The sequence below is a fragment of the Petaurus breviceps genome, unplaced genomic scaffold, assembly GCF_028583685.1.
Source record: "Petaurus breviceps papuanus isolate PSGF00001 unplaced genomic scaffold, PetGlider_PUasm1.0 227, whole genome shotgun sequence".
Lineage (NCBI taxonomy): Eukaryota > Metazoa > Chordata > Mammalia > Diprotodontia > Petauridae > Petaurus > Petaurus breviceps.
In genome coordinates this window covers 7,436,448-7,456,935 of record NW_027185896.1, presented here as the reverse complement: position 1 = coordinate 7,456,935, position 20,488 = coordinate 7,436,448, and the positions used below count along the sequence as shown (strand labels likewise).

The 20,488-nt window shown below is 39.5% G+C and overlaps 1 protein-coding gene across 4 annotated transcripts in view; it reads left to right on the top strand.

Moving 5' to 3' along the window:
- The window catches only part of DOCK3 (dedicator of cytokinesis 3), a 520,915-nt gene that overhangs the window by 464,813 nt on the left and 35,614 nt on the right, over positions 1 to 20,488 (top strand). For all 4 annotated transcript variants that reach the window (XM_069095615.1, XM_069095614.1, XM_069095613.1 and 1 more), the window contains 4 exons: positions 1,046 to 1,194; positions 8,330 to 8,416; positions 12,653 to 12,757; positions 19,378 to 19,519. In XM_069095615.1, the coding sequence (XP_068951716.1) occupies positions 1,046 to 1,194; positions 8,330 to 8,416; positions 12,653 to 12,757; positions 19,378 to 19,519 (483 nt within the window). The remainder of the gene's footprint in view (positions 1 to 1,045; positions 1,195 to 8,329; positions 8,417 to 12,652; positions 12,758 to 19,377; positions 19,520 to 20,488) is intronic.

Below are 20,488 nucleotides of genomic sequence, written 5' to 3'. Positions count from 1 at the left end.
TTAAATGCCAAACTAAGGAGTGTTTATTTCAGTGTTTCAAATGTGGAGCTTGAATGTAGAGAAGGGAACAAATATGAGAGATGGGGAAACAGGAGAAATCAAACTTAGCTACTGACTAGGGCTGGGCTTTGAGGGAGGGGAAGGGTTGAGGAATAGCTTTGAGGGTGTAAACTTGGGTAACCACAAGGAGAGTGGTATCCTCAATAGAGATGGGGAGGTTTGAAGAAGAGTGGGTTTGAGGGAAGATAATGAGATGATTTTTGGACATGTTGAATTTGAGACACCCATGAGACCATCCAGTGGAGATGCCCATCAGGCAGTGCGGGACTGACTCAGGAGAGAGATAGTCACTGTACAGACATGGCAGTTGAATTCATGGGAGCTGATGAGATCACCAAGAGTGAAGAGGGGGGAGAAAAGGACCCAAGATAGAGGATAATGATGATCCAGCAAAGGAGACAAATAAGGAGGGGTCCAATGGGTAGGAGGAGAACCAGGAGTGAACAATGTCACAAAACCTAAGTTGTGAGTCCGTGTCTATTGTAGTCATAATTCATCTGCAGGTCTAGGAGGGCTGAACCATCTAAGACAATTTTTTGCTGCCTACATTAGCCACAGCAGATGGGAAAATCATAGATGAGTTCAAATGAACCTTTGGTTCTGACATATTGAGGACATTTCACCATGGGTCAAATTAACCAAACAGCTTTTCTCTGGGTCTGTCTTCTCTAATCTCCCTGTATCTCTGTGTTGAATGAACATTTATCAGATATGTTATAGTGGGGATTCCTTTTCAGATATAGGTTGTATGATAAAATGGCTGCTGGGGTCCCTTCCAAATCTAAAATTCTGTGGTTCTGTGGTCTCTTTAAGTGTAAGGGATTGTCATTACAGGGTTTTCTTAACTCTAAAGAGCTTATTCATTTTTCTTGTTTGTATATTTCTGATTGTAACCTTGCCCAGCGTGCCAAAATATAATTTGGACTTCTAAATTAAGACCTTTTGAGCTAACTGACTGAAGGTCTACTGCTCTTTCTTCTCGCAGAGGCTGCGTTTACTCTGCTTCTGTATTGTGAGTTGCTCCAGTGGGAGGACCGGCCACTTCGGGAATTCCTGCATTACCCATCCCAGACTGAGTGGCAACGAAAGGAAGGCTTGTGCCGAAAGATCATTCACTATTTCAACAAAGGGAAGGTATGTGATGTGCCCAGGATGACTCTCCTAAAGACAAGCTCCCCCCTCTCCCTACCACTAACATCCCTCTTTGTTACCAGCCTGGTTTCTCAACTAGATACTCAAGAGTGATGGGTGGGGAGAGGGAGGCCAGAGAGTCAGAGAGAGAGAGAGAGAGAGAGAGAGAGAGTGTGTGTGTGTGTGTGTGTGTGTGTGTTTTGGGGTGGGAGTGAGGGCATCCCATATTCATGTGTGTATCTGTGTGCCTGTATGTGCATGTATGGGGCCATATACACATAGGCTCACTTAGCACATGGAGTAGGAAATGTAAAAGGAAACCAGAACCAACAGATTCAGGTTTGAGAAGTAGAGTGGCAACCCCACAGAGGGCAATTTATGTACTTTGATAATTGCTGATGCTCTTTATAAGAGGCTCCAGTGCTTTTGTTTATATTTATTAGAGGCACCTTAAAGAAGTGATTTGATTTTCTAATCTACCAGAGTAAATGTAAATGTGGACTACCCAAATGAATGCATTTTAGGTGCAGGAAAACAAAATAAATGTTGCCTCTTGACTGACTTTCTCTTTGGCCCCAGACTGACCTTTGTCCCAACCAAGTAAAATATTCTTTAATTTGGTTTATTAGTCCCATCATATATGCATATATGCACTTAGCTAGGATTAGAAGATTGTGCAGAGAGTTGATTCAGCCTACCAGAAAGCTTCCTGCTTCATTATTTGTCCTGTCCCTCCTTTTGAGTGAACCCAATTGGGAGAGTGTTGCTATTTGAATCTCTGTAGATGGCCAGGTTGAATGTGGGCCATAGGCTAAAGGGATTACTAGGTGCCTTTGGGAAACATTCTCTTCCTATTAAACTTTAAGCATATTTGTAAAATTGAAATAGAACAACCCAAGGAGCTGTAGTGATTAGAGGCCATGGCTAAAATTAATGGAAAATGTTTTTGATGGTTTTTTTTTTTTAAAGAATACTGTGACCTGAAAAAAAAAGGAAATTTTGAAGTTGAATGACTTCTGCCCAGATATTAGAAAATAGAGGATGAATTCTTGGTGCTCCCACCACATAGGAGATTCCTCTGTGTTCACAAAAGCCCTTCAGGTTTGGATGGAATCTTTAGTGTATATGATACAAACAATTAGCTAGGTGCTAACAAGAGTTTTCTTGAAATTCAAATCACATTTACTTCATTTGGGTCTTTGGATAAGCTTAAGACTTGTAATGTATTGGATGGATCTTCTGTGGGGGATTTATAGGAAAATGTGAACAAGGATGAGGAAGCATAAATAGCTTATGATCTGTACCCAGGGTGATATCATGGAAGCATAAATACAAAAGTGTATGTACCAGGCTCTCATCCATGCCTATGGAATTCACATTACAAATGCCATGGGGTTCCCATTTACCTATCTCCTCCTTCTTGTTATGGTCTTCCTAAACAATCAGTCCCAGAGTGTCCTCAAACACACTCTGGGGGGCCATTGCATTCACAGTGAGAAGGGAATTGGGTGAGCACATTAGTAGGTACCTACATAAGTGAATTTTAGATTATTTGTTTTATTCATTTCCTTCAATTAGCAATCATTGAGGGAGTTCTATATTTGCAGACCAATCTGGTTGTGCTCCTGAGTGTGTGTGTGTGTATTAATAGGATCTTTTCCAATCTTAATCTCTAATAATAAGCAGACAAGCAAATTTAAATCTTACTTATCAGCTTAGTTTTTAAGAGAGCATGAAGGAGGATCATGAGCAGCCTGAGTGTTAATAAAATATTAGAATGGAAGAAAAAATAGAGTAAGAAGTAATCTGCAAAGAATTATAAAGCCTATCCAACTACTGTTGACAGGGTTTTGCATTAAGGAACTCAGAAGATTGGAGTTTTCTGAGACAAATGCAAATCCCTTAGCATCCTTTTGCATTTACTGAATTCTTTGTTCTCTCTGAGTATGTGTTTATACAACACACTCTATATAACCCATGCAGAATGCCCACCTGATCAATTCCTACTGTATGACATACTTAGGAATTACTTGATAAGTCCAACTAATTCCCTTGGGAAAGGTTTTGGTTAATTTCATTCCTAGAATGAGGAAGCCAAGTCACTTATGCCAGAAAATTAAGATGCTTTTATGGGGAAGGAGTCACCCTGAGGGGAAAGAGAACTCAAGTAGAGGAGAAGCCAGGAGGTACAGTCAGAGTTGTTGGTGCAACCCAACAAGAGCTTCATCTGTGGGAGAGAGTGAGGCCAACAAGAACAAGTTTGATACCTCTTCCTGACTTTCAGGTATTTGAAGACAACTCTCATGTTCCTTCCAGAGCAAACATCCCTGGAGCCTTCACTTGGTGCTCATAGGGCATGGTATCCGGACCCTTCACCATTCTGGTTGCCCCAGTTTTGCCTCACTTAATGGCTTTAGATTTTTCATCTGCCAAATCATGATTTATTCTACTGATGTTGCTATACACTAAAATCTTCAACCAGAGTGTGTTTGAGGAGACTCTGGGACTGATTGGTTAGGAAGACCATAACAAGAAGGAGGAGATAGGTAAATGGGCACCCCATGGCATTTGTAGGGCACCACCCCCACCCCACCCCCAGGCTGTGAAGGGGAATGGATGTTTCTTTATTCTCTAGGATCTTCACTAGTTTTTCAGTTCCTTAGAATTCCTCTCTTCCTTTTAGTGATCTCTTCATTATGTTGCTATAATAACTAGGGATATTGTTCTCTTGCTTCTGCTTATTTCATTCTTCATCGATTTACATAAATCTTCACATATTTCTCTGAATTCCTTATATTTTTCTCATTTCTTACAGAACAATATTCCATCACATTCACATGCCAGTGTTTTTCCTGCCATTCTTCAGTTAATGGACACCCATTTTATTTCCAGTTCTTTGCTATCACCATAGTGGATACTGTTTTGCTATGCCTTATGTAGTGAGTACTACCATAAATATCTCGACTTCCATGGAAAGGGTGCCCAGAGAAGGATCACTGGATTCAAGGTCTACCAGTTCAGTCATTTTTCTTACAGAATTCCCAATAGATAGCCAGAGCTTTTTAAGATATCCATCTTTATTGAATATTACATGATAGAATTTTCCCAGAAACTGAAGTCAAGTCATTGGCCTACAATTAGCAGATTCCCATTTTCTTTTCTTTTTTTTTAATTTTCCCTTCCCCAATTCTGTGGTTCCTCTCCCACTCCCCCTTGAGCTTTCAGATGTCACTGGGAGTGGCTAAGTAACCACAGTCATCACTTCTTTCAGTATCCAAGGTTGAAGTTCATTTTGGGCCAAGTGACTTGAATTCATCAAGAACAATTAACTGTTCTCTCAACATTTCTTTGCTTATCTTGAGTATTAATTTAGTATTCATCATTTCTGTGTCTTTTCTTGCCCAGAGGTCAATCTCCTTGGCAGAGAAAACAGAAGCAAAATGATAATTTGGCAGCCCTGCTTTGGCTTTGTCATGGGTCATCGTCCTCTCCTCCCTGAATAACAGTCCTATCCTTTCTTTGATTTTGCTCTTTTTCCTGATATTTTTAAAAACAAAACCCGCAGCCTTTATTGTGATGAGCTTTTATGAGCCAGTTTGTTCTGAACTTCAGCACTTCTGACACCGAGTGTCTCCTCTATCATAAACCCTCAGAAGGAGCAGTTACTTCCCCTCACCCAGGTTGTGATCATTGCCACTCCAGCAGTCAGCTCCTCCCCATTGGTGAGCATCAATTCCAGAATAGAATTCATCCTTTACTTTCTGAATGACATTATGATTAAGGAAAGTTATTTAAGGCAAACTTCTCTAAGCCTGTTTCTTAAACTGTGAAATGAGGGATTGGACCAGATAACATCAGTGACCCTTATAGGGTCTAATTATAAAAATTGTGAGCTCCTCTGCTTTTGGCAGAGAACTAACCCCAGAATATAACTTGACGGTTGGGGATTCCCATCACTGCTATATCATGCTCCTGCCTCCTGTTTATTTCCCAGATTTCTCATCTAGCTCCACTTTCTGTTCAGGTGGTCTGTAACATACTTAGATGAAAATACAGTTTTTGTTTGTCCTATCATTGACCTTTTGTTTTTTAATTTTATTTATTTTATTCTGAACTTAAGAAATAAAAACAAGCCTTTCCATAACATAGTAGAATAGGGAAAAAACGATGATTGTACATGAAACTGCAAATCTATTAAATACAGCCTGCTATCCCTTTGAAATATATAATAAAGTTGTTGTGTAACTTTCTTTTTTACCCTTTTTTTCTTCCCTCCCCCCTCAGATGGCTACTATTAGAAACAAATATGCATATACATATAGAACCATTCCGTACATATCTCTATTTATCAGTTCTTTCTCTGGATGCAAATAGCATTTTCCTTCATGTGTCCTTTGTAGGTAATTTGGGTATTTATAGTAGTCAAAATGACTTAGTCACTCAAACTTGTTCTGAAAACAATATTACACTAACTCACTGTTGGTGGAACTGTGAACTGATTTCATCATTTTGGAGAGCAATATGGAATACCCTTTGACCTAACAATACCACTATTAGGTTTGTTTCCCAAGGTGATTAGGAAAAAAAAGGAAAAGAGTCTATATGTTCTAAAATGTTTGTAGCAGCTCTCTTTGTGGTGGCAAAGAAATGGAAATGGCTGAACAAGCTGTGGCACATGATTGTGATGAAATACTACTGTACTACAAGAAATAATGACCTTGAGATCTTAGAAAAACCGATAGATTTACATGAAACAATGAAGAGTGAAATGAGCAGAACCAAGAGAACATTGATCTTCATCCAAATGGTCTCCACCATGCTTTCACTCTTAGCTTCCTGGATTTCCTCACATAGGTACACCTTCCTAATATGAAATGCTTCCCCCGACTCAGGTCATTTTAATTTTATTAATTTTTTTTTTAAGCAATTGGGGTTAAGTAACTTGTTCAAGGTTACACGGCCAGTTATTTCTGGGTGGGTGCTAAGTGTCTGAGCCCAGATTCGATCCCAGGTCATCCCAACTCTGGGGCCAGTGCTCTTACTCACTGCGCCACCTGGCCACCCCTTCAGGTCATTTTTATTATCCTGTTTCTTTTGAATAAAATACACCCATCCAAAGCCACATTCCAGTCATGGGTCTCACCTTTCTCAGTGAAACTTAGTAAAATCTAATTTGCCACACTGTATTAGGACAGCTAATTTATCTTGCTTGTTGCCTAAACTTTCTGTTTTTGTGCATAAACATCTGAGGCCATGAGTTTTACTACTGGTTCCTTTCTTGGATTCTGTCTGCTGTGAGCTTCTGAATAACTATTCTTTCTATGTTATAACTTCTCTTTATGGTGTGTGTGTGTGTATATATATATATACATATATATACACACACACACACACACACACACAGTAGTCAAAATGGCACTATATGTATACATATATATAATATATATCTTTGTAAATACATGTAGGCATTTTTTTCCCTTCCCCTATCCTTTTTAGTTTAAAGCTCCTTTAATGAAATTTGTGAGACAAAAGACAAACACATTCTAACTAGCCTTTGTTAGGTACATTCCATCCCTATCATTCCTATATTTTAAGTCAGAAATCCAAATCTCATTCTTGGATTCCATTTTCTTAACCAGCCATTCATCTGCTGGGAAATCTTTTCTGTATTCTCTTCTGTATCAGCCTTGCCTTCTTTGTGATGAAAATATCCCTTATGTCCTTTGTAGGCATAGTTTTAAAGACTACCAACAGAGCTAGTGGAAATAATCAGATTTCACTTAATGAGTTTCAGAAGAGCTTCTGCCTCTTGACCGAAAAGTAGCCACAGAAGGAGTCCATGTGAAAGAGCATCATATGGTTGGCATTCAGCACCCTTCTTCTCTTTGGCCTGCATGTGACAGCAGCTAGTAGAGTAACCTAGTCGTAGCTCCATGGCTAATAGCTTAACCCCAATACTGAGATCTCTGTCCATAACTTTGGCTCCTGCCGAGCTACCTTTATAATTCTTCTTTCAGCTACATTGCAGATCTTTGCGAGGGCCTCTGAATTGGGGTCAGGCCTTAAAATTAGAGTTCAAATGCCCATTAGACAAAAAATAAGAGAACAATAACAACGATAGCAATCAAGCATCTGACTTCTTTACTATTTAAACTCTTCAGGCAGAGAAGCCATTCATACCCAATGAAATTTTCATTCACAAATCATATAAGTGAGAAGTCCTCCATAAAAATGCTCTTGGCAAAAGACCAGGATGTTTGTATGATACTCTGACTGTTTAACCAGAACTCGCATAATTGTTCTTGTGGTTGGTTTGCCATTGTCTGGAAATACAACTTCTAGCTTGAGAGGAAACTAAAGGATACTCCATAGTGGGAAGCATTGATTTGACAATGGAAAAGCCCACTAATCTTCCTTGTATAAATGTATAAAACTTGTTGGGTCAATGAGCCTGAGGACATTTATAACTAATTTTGGTGTATTTATATCTTCTCTAAATAGCTGTGAAATTTTTATCTATAGGGCATACTTTCTTCAAAGGCTAGAAACTGTCATGGATTTATGGGGTACTTAACCCCAAATGAAGTGCTTAAGGCCTTTCCTTCTCCTTGATGCTATTATTACAAATAGTATGGGAAAGAAAAGACCAAAGGGAAATTTCCAGGTGTACTTCCACTACTAAGAAAGAGGGGACCCAGGCTTCCATAAGAAGGGTGGAAATAGAACCAAGCACCACTTCCGAGCCAAGCGTGCTACTTTTCATGGTCTTGTTACCATAACAACATGCAGCCCCAGAGCCTTCCTCTCCTTTGTAGTACTTGGCATTCCCACAAGGCTCCTGAGGTCAGAGTTTTCAGAAGGCCCCATTTTGTGCTTCTTGTTATCCCAAAGGATAACTTATGAGATCTGGATAAGTCAATGAAACACATCATAGGCCTTTATTTTCTACTTGGTTATACATGGCCTATATCGGGGGATAGACATCTGTAACTTAAATGTTAATCTTGAAAAAGAGAGAGCCCTTTGCATTTCAGTTTGGAATCAATTATCTGGGAAACATGAGTTGTCTCACTGTCTTCCTATTCTTCTTGATATGATTCTCTGCGGTTCTGAATTCATCTACCTGTTTATGTTGCAGAGCTGGGAATTTGGGATTCCACTGTGCCGAGAGCTTGCATGTCAGTATGAAAGCCTCTATGATTACCAGAGCCTTAGCTGGATACGGGTAAGTAGATAATATATACCTTTCCCTCCTCTAGACCACAAACACAGACTTCTGGAAAAGCACCACAGTCCTGGGCAGTTTTTCTTTAGAAAACTGTCAATAATTTTCCAGTTAAATAGTCTCAATGCTCTCTTATTGAGCATTTTCTATGGACCTAACCCTATGTTATCACAGGCTATGAGAGATAGAGCAGAGGAGAAGGGATAACATTGTTACACACGAAAAAAAAATGAGAGCCAGCAGCACAAAATAGTATGCAAATAAAACCCAAATTGTAATACAGACTCCAAGTCCAGTAGAACTTCAGACAAGGGAGAGAACAGCGTGGGCAGGACTGGGCTGGAAGGGCTTCATGTAAGAGGTATGTAGTATTACTTCATATGAAATGTACCCTGAAGAATACCTTCCTCAGGTGTCCATTTTCAGGGAAAGAAACTTGAAAAGCTGCATGTTATAATGGAAAGAGCCAAATTTGGATTTGACATCTAAGAAACTAGGTCCAGAATCTGCTTTAAGTCAATTAGCAATCTATTATTGTCATTTATTGTTGTTGTTATTATTAAGAGATAATATGACAGAGTAAAGAGGGCTGAATCCAAAGTCAAGAAAACCCAAGTTCTAGTTCTGATACATACTGCCTTGTGACCCTAGACTTAACCTCTCAGTGCTTGGAATATCTCTCTAAGATTATTAAATTGAAGAGTAGATGCTGATCTATATTGTTAGAAGGGGTAAGGGAATCCCTTCATTGCACCAGTGAAGTCACAGATTCAGACCATGAGAAAAATCATCATCATCTTAATCATTTTTTTTCATACACTTGTCAAATATAAGGAGCAACCCTCATCAGCAGAAGGAAGTTTCTCCCTGGGAGCTCTCTATGCCAGTAAAATCACAGGCCCAATCCTGATTCCAGTTCACTAGTTTGAAAATATATTTAACAGACATATAGAAAATGGGAATCGGAGAAGAAGAGGACAGCTGGTCAGGGTGGATGGATGGCTAGATTGTGATAAGGGATAACAGAAAGGAAATAGGACTAATTAACTCTTGTTTGATTCTGTCTTCTCTGACAAGAACGATAATCTTTGGATAAGAAAGGACAGAAAAAAATGGCTAATAGGGAGTTGAAATCCAAGATAGATGCTGTTTAGTTGTTTGCTGATCTTGTCTGATACTTCACAACCCTATTTTGGGTTGTCTTAGCAAAGATACTTAAGTGATTTGCTCTTCCCTTCTCCAGCTCACTTTGCAGATAAGGAACTGAAACAAACAGGGCAAAGTGACTTACCCAGGGTCACCCAGCTAGTATGTATCTGAGGTTGGATTTGAACTCCTGACTCCAGACCCAGCACTTTATCCACTGGACCCCAACATAAGTAGGTAGATAATAAGAGAGTACCTCATTAACCTTAGTTAGTTCAAGTCATCAGGCCAGATGAATTATATCCTATGATACTGAAAGAACTGACAGATGTGATTACTGAACCACTGTCAGTGATCTTTTAAAATCATATAGATCATGAGAGGTGCTCCAAGACTACACAAGAACAAATGCCCCTACTTTGAGGAAAATGCAAGAAAAAATGTAGAGCCTTCAACTATAAGTTGGGCTTGATTTCAATCCTTTCTCTCCCCTCCCAAAGAAAAGTGTGGTTGATTAACTTCCAGAAAAGCAAACAGTGATCACAAGATTCAGCATTACTTTAATAACAACTCACATTTCTATAACACTTTAAGGGTAACAAAGTTTGCATCCATAATCGCATTTGATCTTTGCACCTCCTCTCTTTTGTAAGATAGATATTATCACTTTCCCTATTTTACAGATGAGGAAAGTGAAGCATGTATTAGTTAACTGATTCCTCAGGGTCATGCAGCTAGAAAGTGGGGTGAGATTCAAACTCAATTGCTATTAACTCCAAAGTCAGTGCTCTAGCCATTCTGCCAGGCTGTGCCATACTAACCTCGTTTCCTTCTTAGGTAGGGTTACTAGACCAAGGGGTTTAGAGGATTCTGTAGAGTTTACCCAGACTTTAGCAAAAACATTTGGCAAAAAATGGAAAGACATGGGCTACATGACAGGAGTTAGGGAGGCTGCTGGATAGGAAGAGTAGTCACTAATAGCTAAAGGTCTCCAGTGGAGAGCCTCAGGGATCTGTGGCTGACCCACTGCTGTTTAAACAGTTTTTCCAAAGATTCAGATCAATGAATTGGGGGTGTGCATTTCCAATTTGCAGAGGACACAAAATTAAGAGGGATAACAACCACACCAGATGACAGAACCAGGATCCCAAAGGATCTTGACCAGCATGTTGGACTAAATTTAACAAGATGAAGTTCAACAGGGATAAATGTAAATTCTCCTATTTGTAAAGCTGATTGTTTGTGTTCACATGAAAAACAGGAAGATGCACATATGACATATAGAAGTTTGTGTGAAAAAGATTTGGAGGTTTTAGTAGACCACAAGCTGAAATTGATTTAGTAGTCCATGACCTTAAGTAGCACTAAGGAAAATAGAGTATCCATAACAAGGAAGACAACAGCCCTCCTCTGCTGTTTTCATCTGAAGTATTCAGTTCAGTTCCAGACTTTAGAGCCAGAAGAGCTCTTAGAGGCCACCAGATCCAATCTCTTCTTTTTATAGAAAAGGAAACTGAGATGCAGAGAGGGTAGACAAGTTCCCAAGCTCACACAGTAAATAGCTGAGCAGGCCTTTGAACTCTGGTCCCCTTAGTCCAAGTTCAGTATTCCAAACTCTACACTAGGTCGCCTATCCTCACCCTGATCTCAGTACAGAGTAATGGCTACAGGCTTGGTCTATTGTATATGCTGTCAGATGTGACCATGGTTTTGACTGGGTTTGCTTCACTTTATTCCTTTGTTAAAGGGACTAGTTTACTAGGTGCAGGGTGGGTCAATATACTGGGAGATTACTATAGTGAAGACTATGAAAAATGACTATGTAAAAAAGGTCATCAATAAAACTTTGTTTTAAACTTGGAAATGATATTTTAAAATTTCAAAATTCCAAATTTAGGAAGGAATTTTCAGATGCCCTGAACTTTGCTCCCATCTTCGAAGCCCAAAGTGTTTTGGTACCCTTTAGGCAATATGAGTAATTTCTCATGGATTTAGAGACCTGTGGTGGATGAATTATTTTCTGACTGTTAGCACAAGTCTTCAATTCTGGTGCCCCATTAAACAATCAGCAGATCTCAGGCAATATCTGTCTTCTGGGGGGTTACAATCTAAATGAATGGAAGGAGTAACCAACAACAAAAATACAGCTTTCTGAAGTTGAAGTAAATGTTTCACTTCTTCGAAGGGGCTGCCAAATGTAGGCCAGCAGAAGCCAAGAATAGAATCAGCAGTTTACAGGTCCGTCTGCCTTTCAAAGTTAGCGTCAGGCCCTTTGGTCCTTTCTATAAGGGAAATTCCAGGGTCCGGATTTAGTTTAAACAATGAATTTGTATTTAATTTAAGACACCTGAATAGTTGGGTGATGATGAAGGAACCAGGGTTTTGATCTGTGTTGTCCTCCAACATAGCTTGGGGTTAGTTTTCCTGTGCTTGAAATTAGGACAGCTGAGATTGAATCCCCTCTCCTACTACCTTGATGAACAGAAATACTATATATCAAGGTACATAAATCAAACTTTTGAGGTTAAAAACAGTTTTCCCCCAAGACTAGGAATAAATTATACATCAGACAGGCCAGTGGCTGAGCTGTTCTCATCCCCATCACCAGGCAGCTACAGCCAGAGGACTTCAAATGGACACTGAGGAGCTTAGATATGTCAAAGGCCAAGAATAAAGGGGAGGAAGGCAATGATTCTCAGTCACCACCAGCCCAAGTGAGAGCTGCAGTAGGATTTACATATATGAGAATAGGAGTCCAAAGCCAGATTTTTGTATAGAAAAGTCACTTCAAATTATATAGCTATCAAATGATTTCTGTTTGTGTTCTCTGGCACTGTCCTTTTTTCCTTATGGGCTGAGCTGTGAGCAGTCAAGGACCAAACAGGATAAGAATGACTTCATCAATCCTCAAGGAGAAAAGCCCTTGTGTAAAAATACTATAGAAATGTGAGCTATTATTCTGTGTGTATGGCTGATATACTTCCTTCCAAAAATATCAAGGATTTTATGCTGTAAAAACTGGTTGTACACCAAGATTTGGAAAGTGACAGGTTAAGTATATATAAAGCTCATTAATTTTTCCATTCACAGAAAATGGAAGCAACCTACTATGATAATATCATGGAACAGCAACGTCTGGAGCCTGAGTTCTTCAGAGTTGGTTTCTATGGAAGAAAGTTCCCTTTCTTCCTCCGGGTGAGTTATCACAGAATCTCATTGGGACTTAAAGAATTTCTCACTAATGTTATCAAAACAGATTTTATCCAGCCTTGTTCTCTTCTCCTCCTAAATTCCACTAGGCATTTGCTTAGAAGGAAGGCCTCAGGATGCATGTGGGGCCATCTCCACCAGGCTGGCTATTCTCTATTGCTTTAACATCTTGCACTTTTCAGTTATGATCAGGAACTTTAAAAGGTTGTTATGTCACCAAATTAACTGAAACCCTAGGAGGCAAGTTTTAAATCAATGAGTCAGTACATGAGAATAACATCCAAACTTGGAAAACCTTCCAAGTCTTAAAGTCATTTGCCTAGAACCTCCAGAAATGTATGTTTCTTGGGCACTGAGCACATGAGAAGTACTACACAACCCATCACAAAAGACACAGTCTGTGCCCTCTGGGACCTTAAGGTGCGAGGAGACACAATAAATCAATGGAATTGGCCTCAGTTTGGACTGTATATTTTGGTCAGTCTCGGTCTTCTACAATGACATTGTTTTCTTCACCTTCTCTTAGAAGACTGAGCTAGAATATAAAAGAAAACCTAATAAATAATGGACTTGGTGCTGATGGCAGCAATTTGGCAGCCCATCTTCCCTATTTAGCACCACCTCTCAGTAGAGATTTGGGTATGGTGGCTTTGTACTGGTTATTTTGGATAATTTATATGGTCAAACACAGTGATCTCCAAAATGGAGGATGTACAAGACAATCCATTGGTATGTGGGAAGATAATATTATAACTTCCATTTATATTTATCTTGAAAATAAACTTTGCTAATATTTATTATAAATATTTATCCTGGCACCGTCACTTGATCTATATGTCAGATGGTCATGTAAGTTATGTGAGGTCTCCTAATGTAAGAGCAAGAATTCCATAACCTAGAAGGATTGATAGTGGTACTCTCACTTAATTAACTTTCAGAATCTTGCTATGAGGTACAACATATATGTGTGTGTGGTTGGTTAAGTGGATGTGAGGATTATGTTAACTAGTTTTAACTAAATTAGTTTTTGTAAAATGAACGAGGGACTTTAAAATATTCCTACAAAGGAATCACTAATACTGCAAGCATAAACAAATAAGAAAATAACACAGTTGACACAGCCTACATACTGCTAACACAGCAGTCACAGTGGGAACTACAACCATTGACAGTCTAATCAAATATAGCAAGAAATTGGCCAAAGATTTTTTGAAATTATCAAGATTTTTTGAAATATGGAGTCACATCCACTATTATAATTGATAAACCTCATTCTTAGTAATGATCTTGAAATATTAGCTAATGATGGTAGTAAGCCATCAAAATTTAAACATTTAAACATTTAAAAACTAAGCTTACATTGCCACAAAATATATAAATGTGTCACCTATAAACTTTTTATCATAGGAACATAAATCTAGAATTGTAAAGAGACTATTGAGACCATCTGGTCTAAGTCCATCATTTTACAGATAAGGATACTGAGGGTCAGAGAGGTTAAGTGACTTGCCTCAGGTCACACAAACATTATTAAAGGCAGAATTTGAGCCCAGATCCTCCTGACTCCCAGCCCAATGCTCTGGCCCCACTCTACAAAGCTACCTTTAAAAGAGATCTGCTGCATGTTTTTAAAATTTGGAAACAGAATTTTGTAACCTCTTTTAAAGATATTACAAATTAAGAGATTGTCAACATGTTTTGAACCCTTTTTTAAAAAGATAAAAATGCAATACCTTTCAATTGGTTTATAAGAACAACTGATTTACATTATGGAAAATGAAAGTCCACCAGCCAAATTTCAACAAAAAACTTTGTGGAGGGGGGCAATGGAAGGTTCCTAGGGGAATGAAAAAACAAGTGTGATAATTTAGTAAGTATGACTAATGTTAATATGTCTTCCATTGGTATACGCACAACTTTGTAAAGTGTTTTTAAGTACTAAAATTAAGTATCAAAATAAACTGATAGACTTTCAAATCACTGAGTTGTAAAATGTTAATCAAGAATTTCCAAAATAATATTCAGAATGTCACAAATGGTCATGGAGGCAGTATCACATACTGGATAAAAAAAGTGACTTGGAAATCAGGAAAACCTGGTTCTGACACTTCTTGGCTGTGTGAAACTGAGCGAGTCACCCTCCTGATGGTTTTGGCAACTCTCCAAAGATGGTGTTGCAAAAAAAAAAAAAAAATGCTAGCCTGCATTGGTGGAGTTTCCTTACCTAAGAGCACCCTTGTACCAATGAAATCACAGGTCCTGGCCCTATTCCTGCCCCTATTGAATCACATGGGGCAGCTAGGTAGCAACATACTGCAAAGAGTACCCAGCCTGGAGTCCGAAAGACTCCTCTTTCTGAGTTCAAATGCGGCCTCAGACACTTACTAGCTCTGTGACCCTGGGTTGGTTACTTAACCCTGTTTGCCTCAGTTCCTCATCTGTAAAATGAACGAAATGGCAAACCACTCTAGTATCTCTGCCAAGGAGACCCCACATGGGGTCATGGGCAGTTAGACACAACTGAACAACAGCAGTACATTCATATAACTCTCACTAAAATATGTGTGTGTATAAAGTGGTAGAAATTTTGTATTGTTACTAAGTAAAATAAAGCTTCAAATAGTTTATTCATTTTTAATTCCTAGTTTTGCAAATGCAATATAATATACCTAATCGTAGTACATATATATAATTTATAAATAAATTTTCATATGTTGGAGGTGCATACTCAAAAATATTTTATGGATAAAGGTGTGTAATCATAGATGTGCTAGTAAATGTTTAACAACCAGACTCTCTGGAAAAGAAAAAAAGTATATGCATACACTTATAAATTTAATCTGCATTATTAATGCTTTCTTAAGTCTAGACAATCAATAAAACAATAAATGAAGCCCTGACCTGTAGTGAATGCTGGTTTCTGATAGGCAAATTCTCACAATGAAAATTTAATAATGCTACTTAGAGCTGGCTACAGCACATCCCTGTGAGTGGTCAAATAAGTTTGAAAACAACTGGTCTGGGAGACAGCCTATTTCTTCTCAAATAAGGCAGCCAGCAGGAACAGGTTCTCAGAAACCTCGATTATGTAGTCACATTGGCAACAAAGCTATATCTGAAGCATTGAATTAATCCCACTGAATTCAAGTTAAAGCTTTCCTCTTTCAGATCAAGCTCTCTGTCCAGAGTGATGGGGAGACTCCCCATGACTGAGAGAGTCAACTAGGAATTATCCCTCCTAGAACTAGGAATTATCCCTCCTAGAAATTTGTATTTTTGGTTTGCATTTTTTAGGGGAATATTTTTAGTCAATGAGCAAAAGAGTATTGTTTATAAATAGAGAAGGAAGAGCCTCTGGACCCACAGTAAAGCTGGTCTTTTGTTAGCAAGAATTCTTACTGCATTTCAAAAGGACATTGTAATAAACATTTCCTGCTAACTAGCAGCAGAGTTAGCATGGCCATTGGTGCTTTTGACGGTGACAGCCCGCATGTCATACCTAACTGTAATTCCCACTAATGCTCTAATTATATTCCACAGCTTGTTTCTAATAGCAGAGCAGGCAGGAATTAATAAAGTAACCTCCTCGGGAGAACTTAACCTCCCCTTTTCATTCTAATGACCATCATGCATAAAAATTCCTGAAATGGTTTATTTAGCGTAAGCCTCAGATCACATGATAACAATGGAAATGTAGACCAATGAGAAGGAAGACTGAGTGAAGATGCATTTCAAACAAGCTTACCCAGAAATTCCAACAAAATAGATTCTAGTTCCTTATCTCAGCTTTCATCGTGGGATTTTTGTTTTTTTTATTTTTTTATTTTTTTTGCAAATATGCTTAGCAGTTATTCCTCCAACTTTATCACCACAACTTGTGCACCAGAAACCAAATTTTACCCAGAAATTTCAACCTGTTGGTCATCCCAGGGCTCTGACATCATCTTTTTCTCATAGCCCAGCCTGCCTTCCGCACCACTCAGGCTCACATAAATGTGACAAATCCATTTTTCAGGGCTTGTTTAATTTTGTGCAGTGCAGACCCCAAGGCAGAATCTGGGTTATGTCCTTCTGTAAGCTACTCTCAGTGAATTATTTTTTAAAATGAGGATGTGCAGATCTGATTTGAGAGAATCCATACAAAATGAAGACGCCTCCAATTCTCTCAGCAAATGATGTCAGAATATTCAGGCTCCAACCAGACCCTCTCCACACCAAGAGAAAGCTAGGGATTTTATATATCTCCTTGGTCTCATCACACTTTGTATCTTCCATTTCATCGGCTTCTAGGATTGATGATACAGCATAGGAAATATGTCACAATGAGAACATACTTTCTGCAGTGAAAACAGCTGCACCTGCTTAGATTTGTCTGCCTGTGAGACTCTCTAGAGTATGGAGGTGTGACTGATGGTTCCAAGGTTAGGAAATGTGCCCTTCTGCTTCTTGTATATTACCCATGGAGATTATATTGGTCCACCACCATTGCCATCACCAGGAATGGACACAGCCCATTATTTTAGCACCACCAGCTTGGTTCCTACAAACTGCCTCTCTTATCCTTATAAGGATATCCTTATAAGTATCTGTTCATCTAGAAACAGGAGGGAATTCCAGCTTATCTTGTTTAGTATCATTAAAGAGTGCCTACTGAGGGGTTAGAATACATCTGTGATATGAATGACTTTGTGCAATGTCCTTAGCTTCCAGTTCTTGAAGGAATCAGAGAAGCAGTCTGTTCATCAAGCAAGAGCCTTATGAAATTTACTGTTCACATGTTCCAATGATAATTTGAAGCTGCTTTTCTCCCTAACCTCCTTATTTTCCCCCTTCTTTCGTATCCCATTCTAACCATTTTAGTCCTCTAGACCAGGCTTTTCAGTGTTCTTCCTTTTCTCTGAGTGAAAATGACAAATGTTTGGAAATTCAATGTCCTGACAAGGTTAAGAGTATCACAAGGGGATATCTCCTAAATGGCTGATTTGGGAAATGTCTTCTGTAAAATATTTGCAAGATCCTGGATTAATATCTGGTTGGTCCCTACGTTAGCAGGATCTCTCCTGTCTTGGGAAGACTCCTGGACAGAGTGACATACTAAGAGATACCTCACCACATTTTAGGAAAATCATTGACAAATTGGAGCACATCCAGAGTAGGGCAGCCAGTTTGGAATATCATGCCATCCATGGGTTGCTTGAGGAAATATGGGAATATATAACCTGAAAACTAATAGAAAATTCTTAATATCTTTCCTAAGGGACATAATGGTTGCTGAAAACTTTTCCTGGAGAAAAGAGGTTTGATTTCTCTTAGTTGGACCCAGGAGGCAGATCTAGGAGTAATGGATAGAAGTTGGAATATGGATTTCTGCTTCATATAAGGAAAAATCTCCAAAAGTTGATTGGACTGCCTAAGAAGACTACTTGTCAGAGATGTTGTCCAAAGGGATTTCTGTATAACTACAGGTTGAACTGGATGAATCCCCTCCCCCAGCTCCCTTCCAGCTCTGAGAGTCTATGAATCTCTCATGGTTGTGGCATGGTCTTGGAAGCACATTCCTTGGCTCCAAGGAGATCCCTACTTGACCATTTTCCTATGACCCTAAATGCCACAAGGAGAAAGAGACCTCTCAGTTGTTACTTCATCTTCCAAAGTGAACAACATGAAACCCTGCCTGTAAGCCAGGGCCACTTGATAGAATGCAATGCCAAAAGAAGCATTTATTAAAACAATGATGGTTTGTCCGTTAAGTTATTCATTTGTTAAGTACCCTATGTTCTGTGCCCAGCACTGAGGGGAAAAGAGATGGATAAAGCATAGTAATGTCTTCAGGAAGCTTACAACATGATAGAAGAAATAAAACCAAAAATAAAAAAAAAACTATCATCAATAGCAGATTGTATAGAGGAGAGGAACAAAGTGCTGGGAAATGTGGGATGAGATGGCTGAGGGTAGGGATAGCTCAGAAGAAGAAACCAAGTCCTGATGGGAGGATCAAAAAAACTTCCTGGAGATGGCATGTGAATGGAGCCTTGGATAATGGGAGAGAAGGGCTGGGGAGAAGAGCATCCCAGATGTAGAGAATAATGTGAACAAAATCATGGAGGTAGAAAGGCATAGAACATGGTGGTGGTGGTGGTGTTCAGTCATTTCAGTCATGTCCAACTCTCTGGGACCCCATTAGTAATTTTCTTGGCAAAGACACTGCAGTGGTTTGCTATTTCCTTCTCCCACTCATTTTACAGATAAGGAAACGGAAGCAAACAAAGGTCAAGTGACCTGCCCAAGGTCACAAGCTAGCAAGCTTCTGAGGCTCATTTTGAACTCTGGAAGATGAGTCTTCCTGGTTGAGGCCCAGCCTCCACCCACATCTGCCACCTGGTGCCTGTGTGACCTCCTGCAGGCCTCCTTCTTCATCTGTGAAAGGACAACATGGGACTGGATGGTGCCTTTGATCCCTAGATCTGTGGGGTTTGGTGTGGGAACTGTGTGAGATACTAATCCATTTACAAAGGAGTTCTCTGCCAATGAAAGGTTTCAGGATGAAAAGAGACATTTCAGAGAAGCAGAGGACTCATTGCTGTCCTTTTTTTTTTTTTTTTTAGAATAAGGAGTACGTCTGTCGGGGCCATGACTACGAGAGGTTGGAAGCCTTTCAACAGAGGATGCTTAGTGAGTTCCCCCATGCGATAGCCATGCAGCATCCCAACCACCCAGATGACTCCATCTTGCAATGTGATGCCCAGTGTATCCTTTGAACCCAAGGGAGTAAAATGTTGCTGTAAGTAGGGGCGGCTAGGTGGTAACTGGCCCTGGAGTCAGGAGGACCTGAGTTCAAAGCCGGCCTCAGACACTTAACACTTACTAGCCATGTGACCTTGGGCAAGTCACTTAACCCCAATTGCCCCTCCAAAAAGCAAAAAAAAAAAAAAAACAATGTTCTTAGTTCTTGGGAGAGGAGGGCTTAGTTCTCTCTGTCTGCTGTCTAGTTTTGGTGGTCTTACACAAGTTTTCAGTCAGTGTACCCATATTACTGAGCTTTCCATTTGGCACAATTATCATCCCAAGCTGAAAAGATGTTAGCACTACCTTACCATTGAGTAGCTGCTCAACATAAGAAGAAATGGATGATCATTGGCATGGCTGGGGCAAAGAAACTTGGCCCATGCTGCTTGGCTTTTATCTTCACGACTGACCAGTCACTCCTTTCATACACACTGTGTGTCTGTAAGTTATCCACCCCGTTGGTCAGGAGAGAGCATATTCTCCAACAAATTATTCTCCTCCCACGCCTATTTGTGAGGATTTCTTTACCATCCTTTTCAAGGCAGATTGGTAGTGGTAGGGTTCTGTCCCTATGGTGAAAATCTTCGGTATGAATGAACATGCAGCAGGCACAGTAACACTGCTTAGCAGCCTCCGTGGAGAGAGCCAGATGGCAGCTGATAAAATTGTGGCAGGTTTTTTCCAGAGAAGGCAGGGCAAGTGGCCTCCCATCTGGTATTTTACCAGCAAGGACTCCAAACAGTATTTTGCTTTAAGGTTGCTTGCCAGTAAAAACAGTTTATCAACAATTGAAAAGAAGGCCTATTCTCTGTTTCCTCTCCTCCATGATGCATGTATCTACATTCTCTCCATTTTCACTCTTCTCAGAATAACCTGGAAAGTATGCCACCATTATTAACTTGGGTGAGCATGACACTAGGCCTAGTCCAT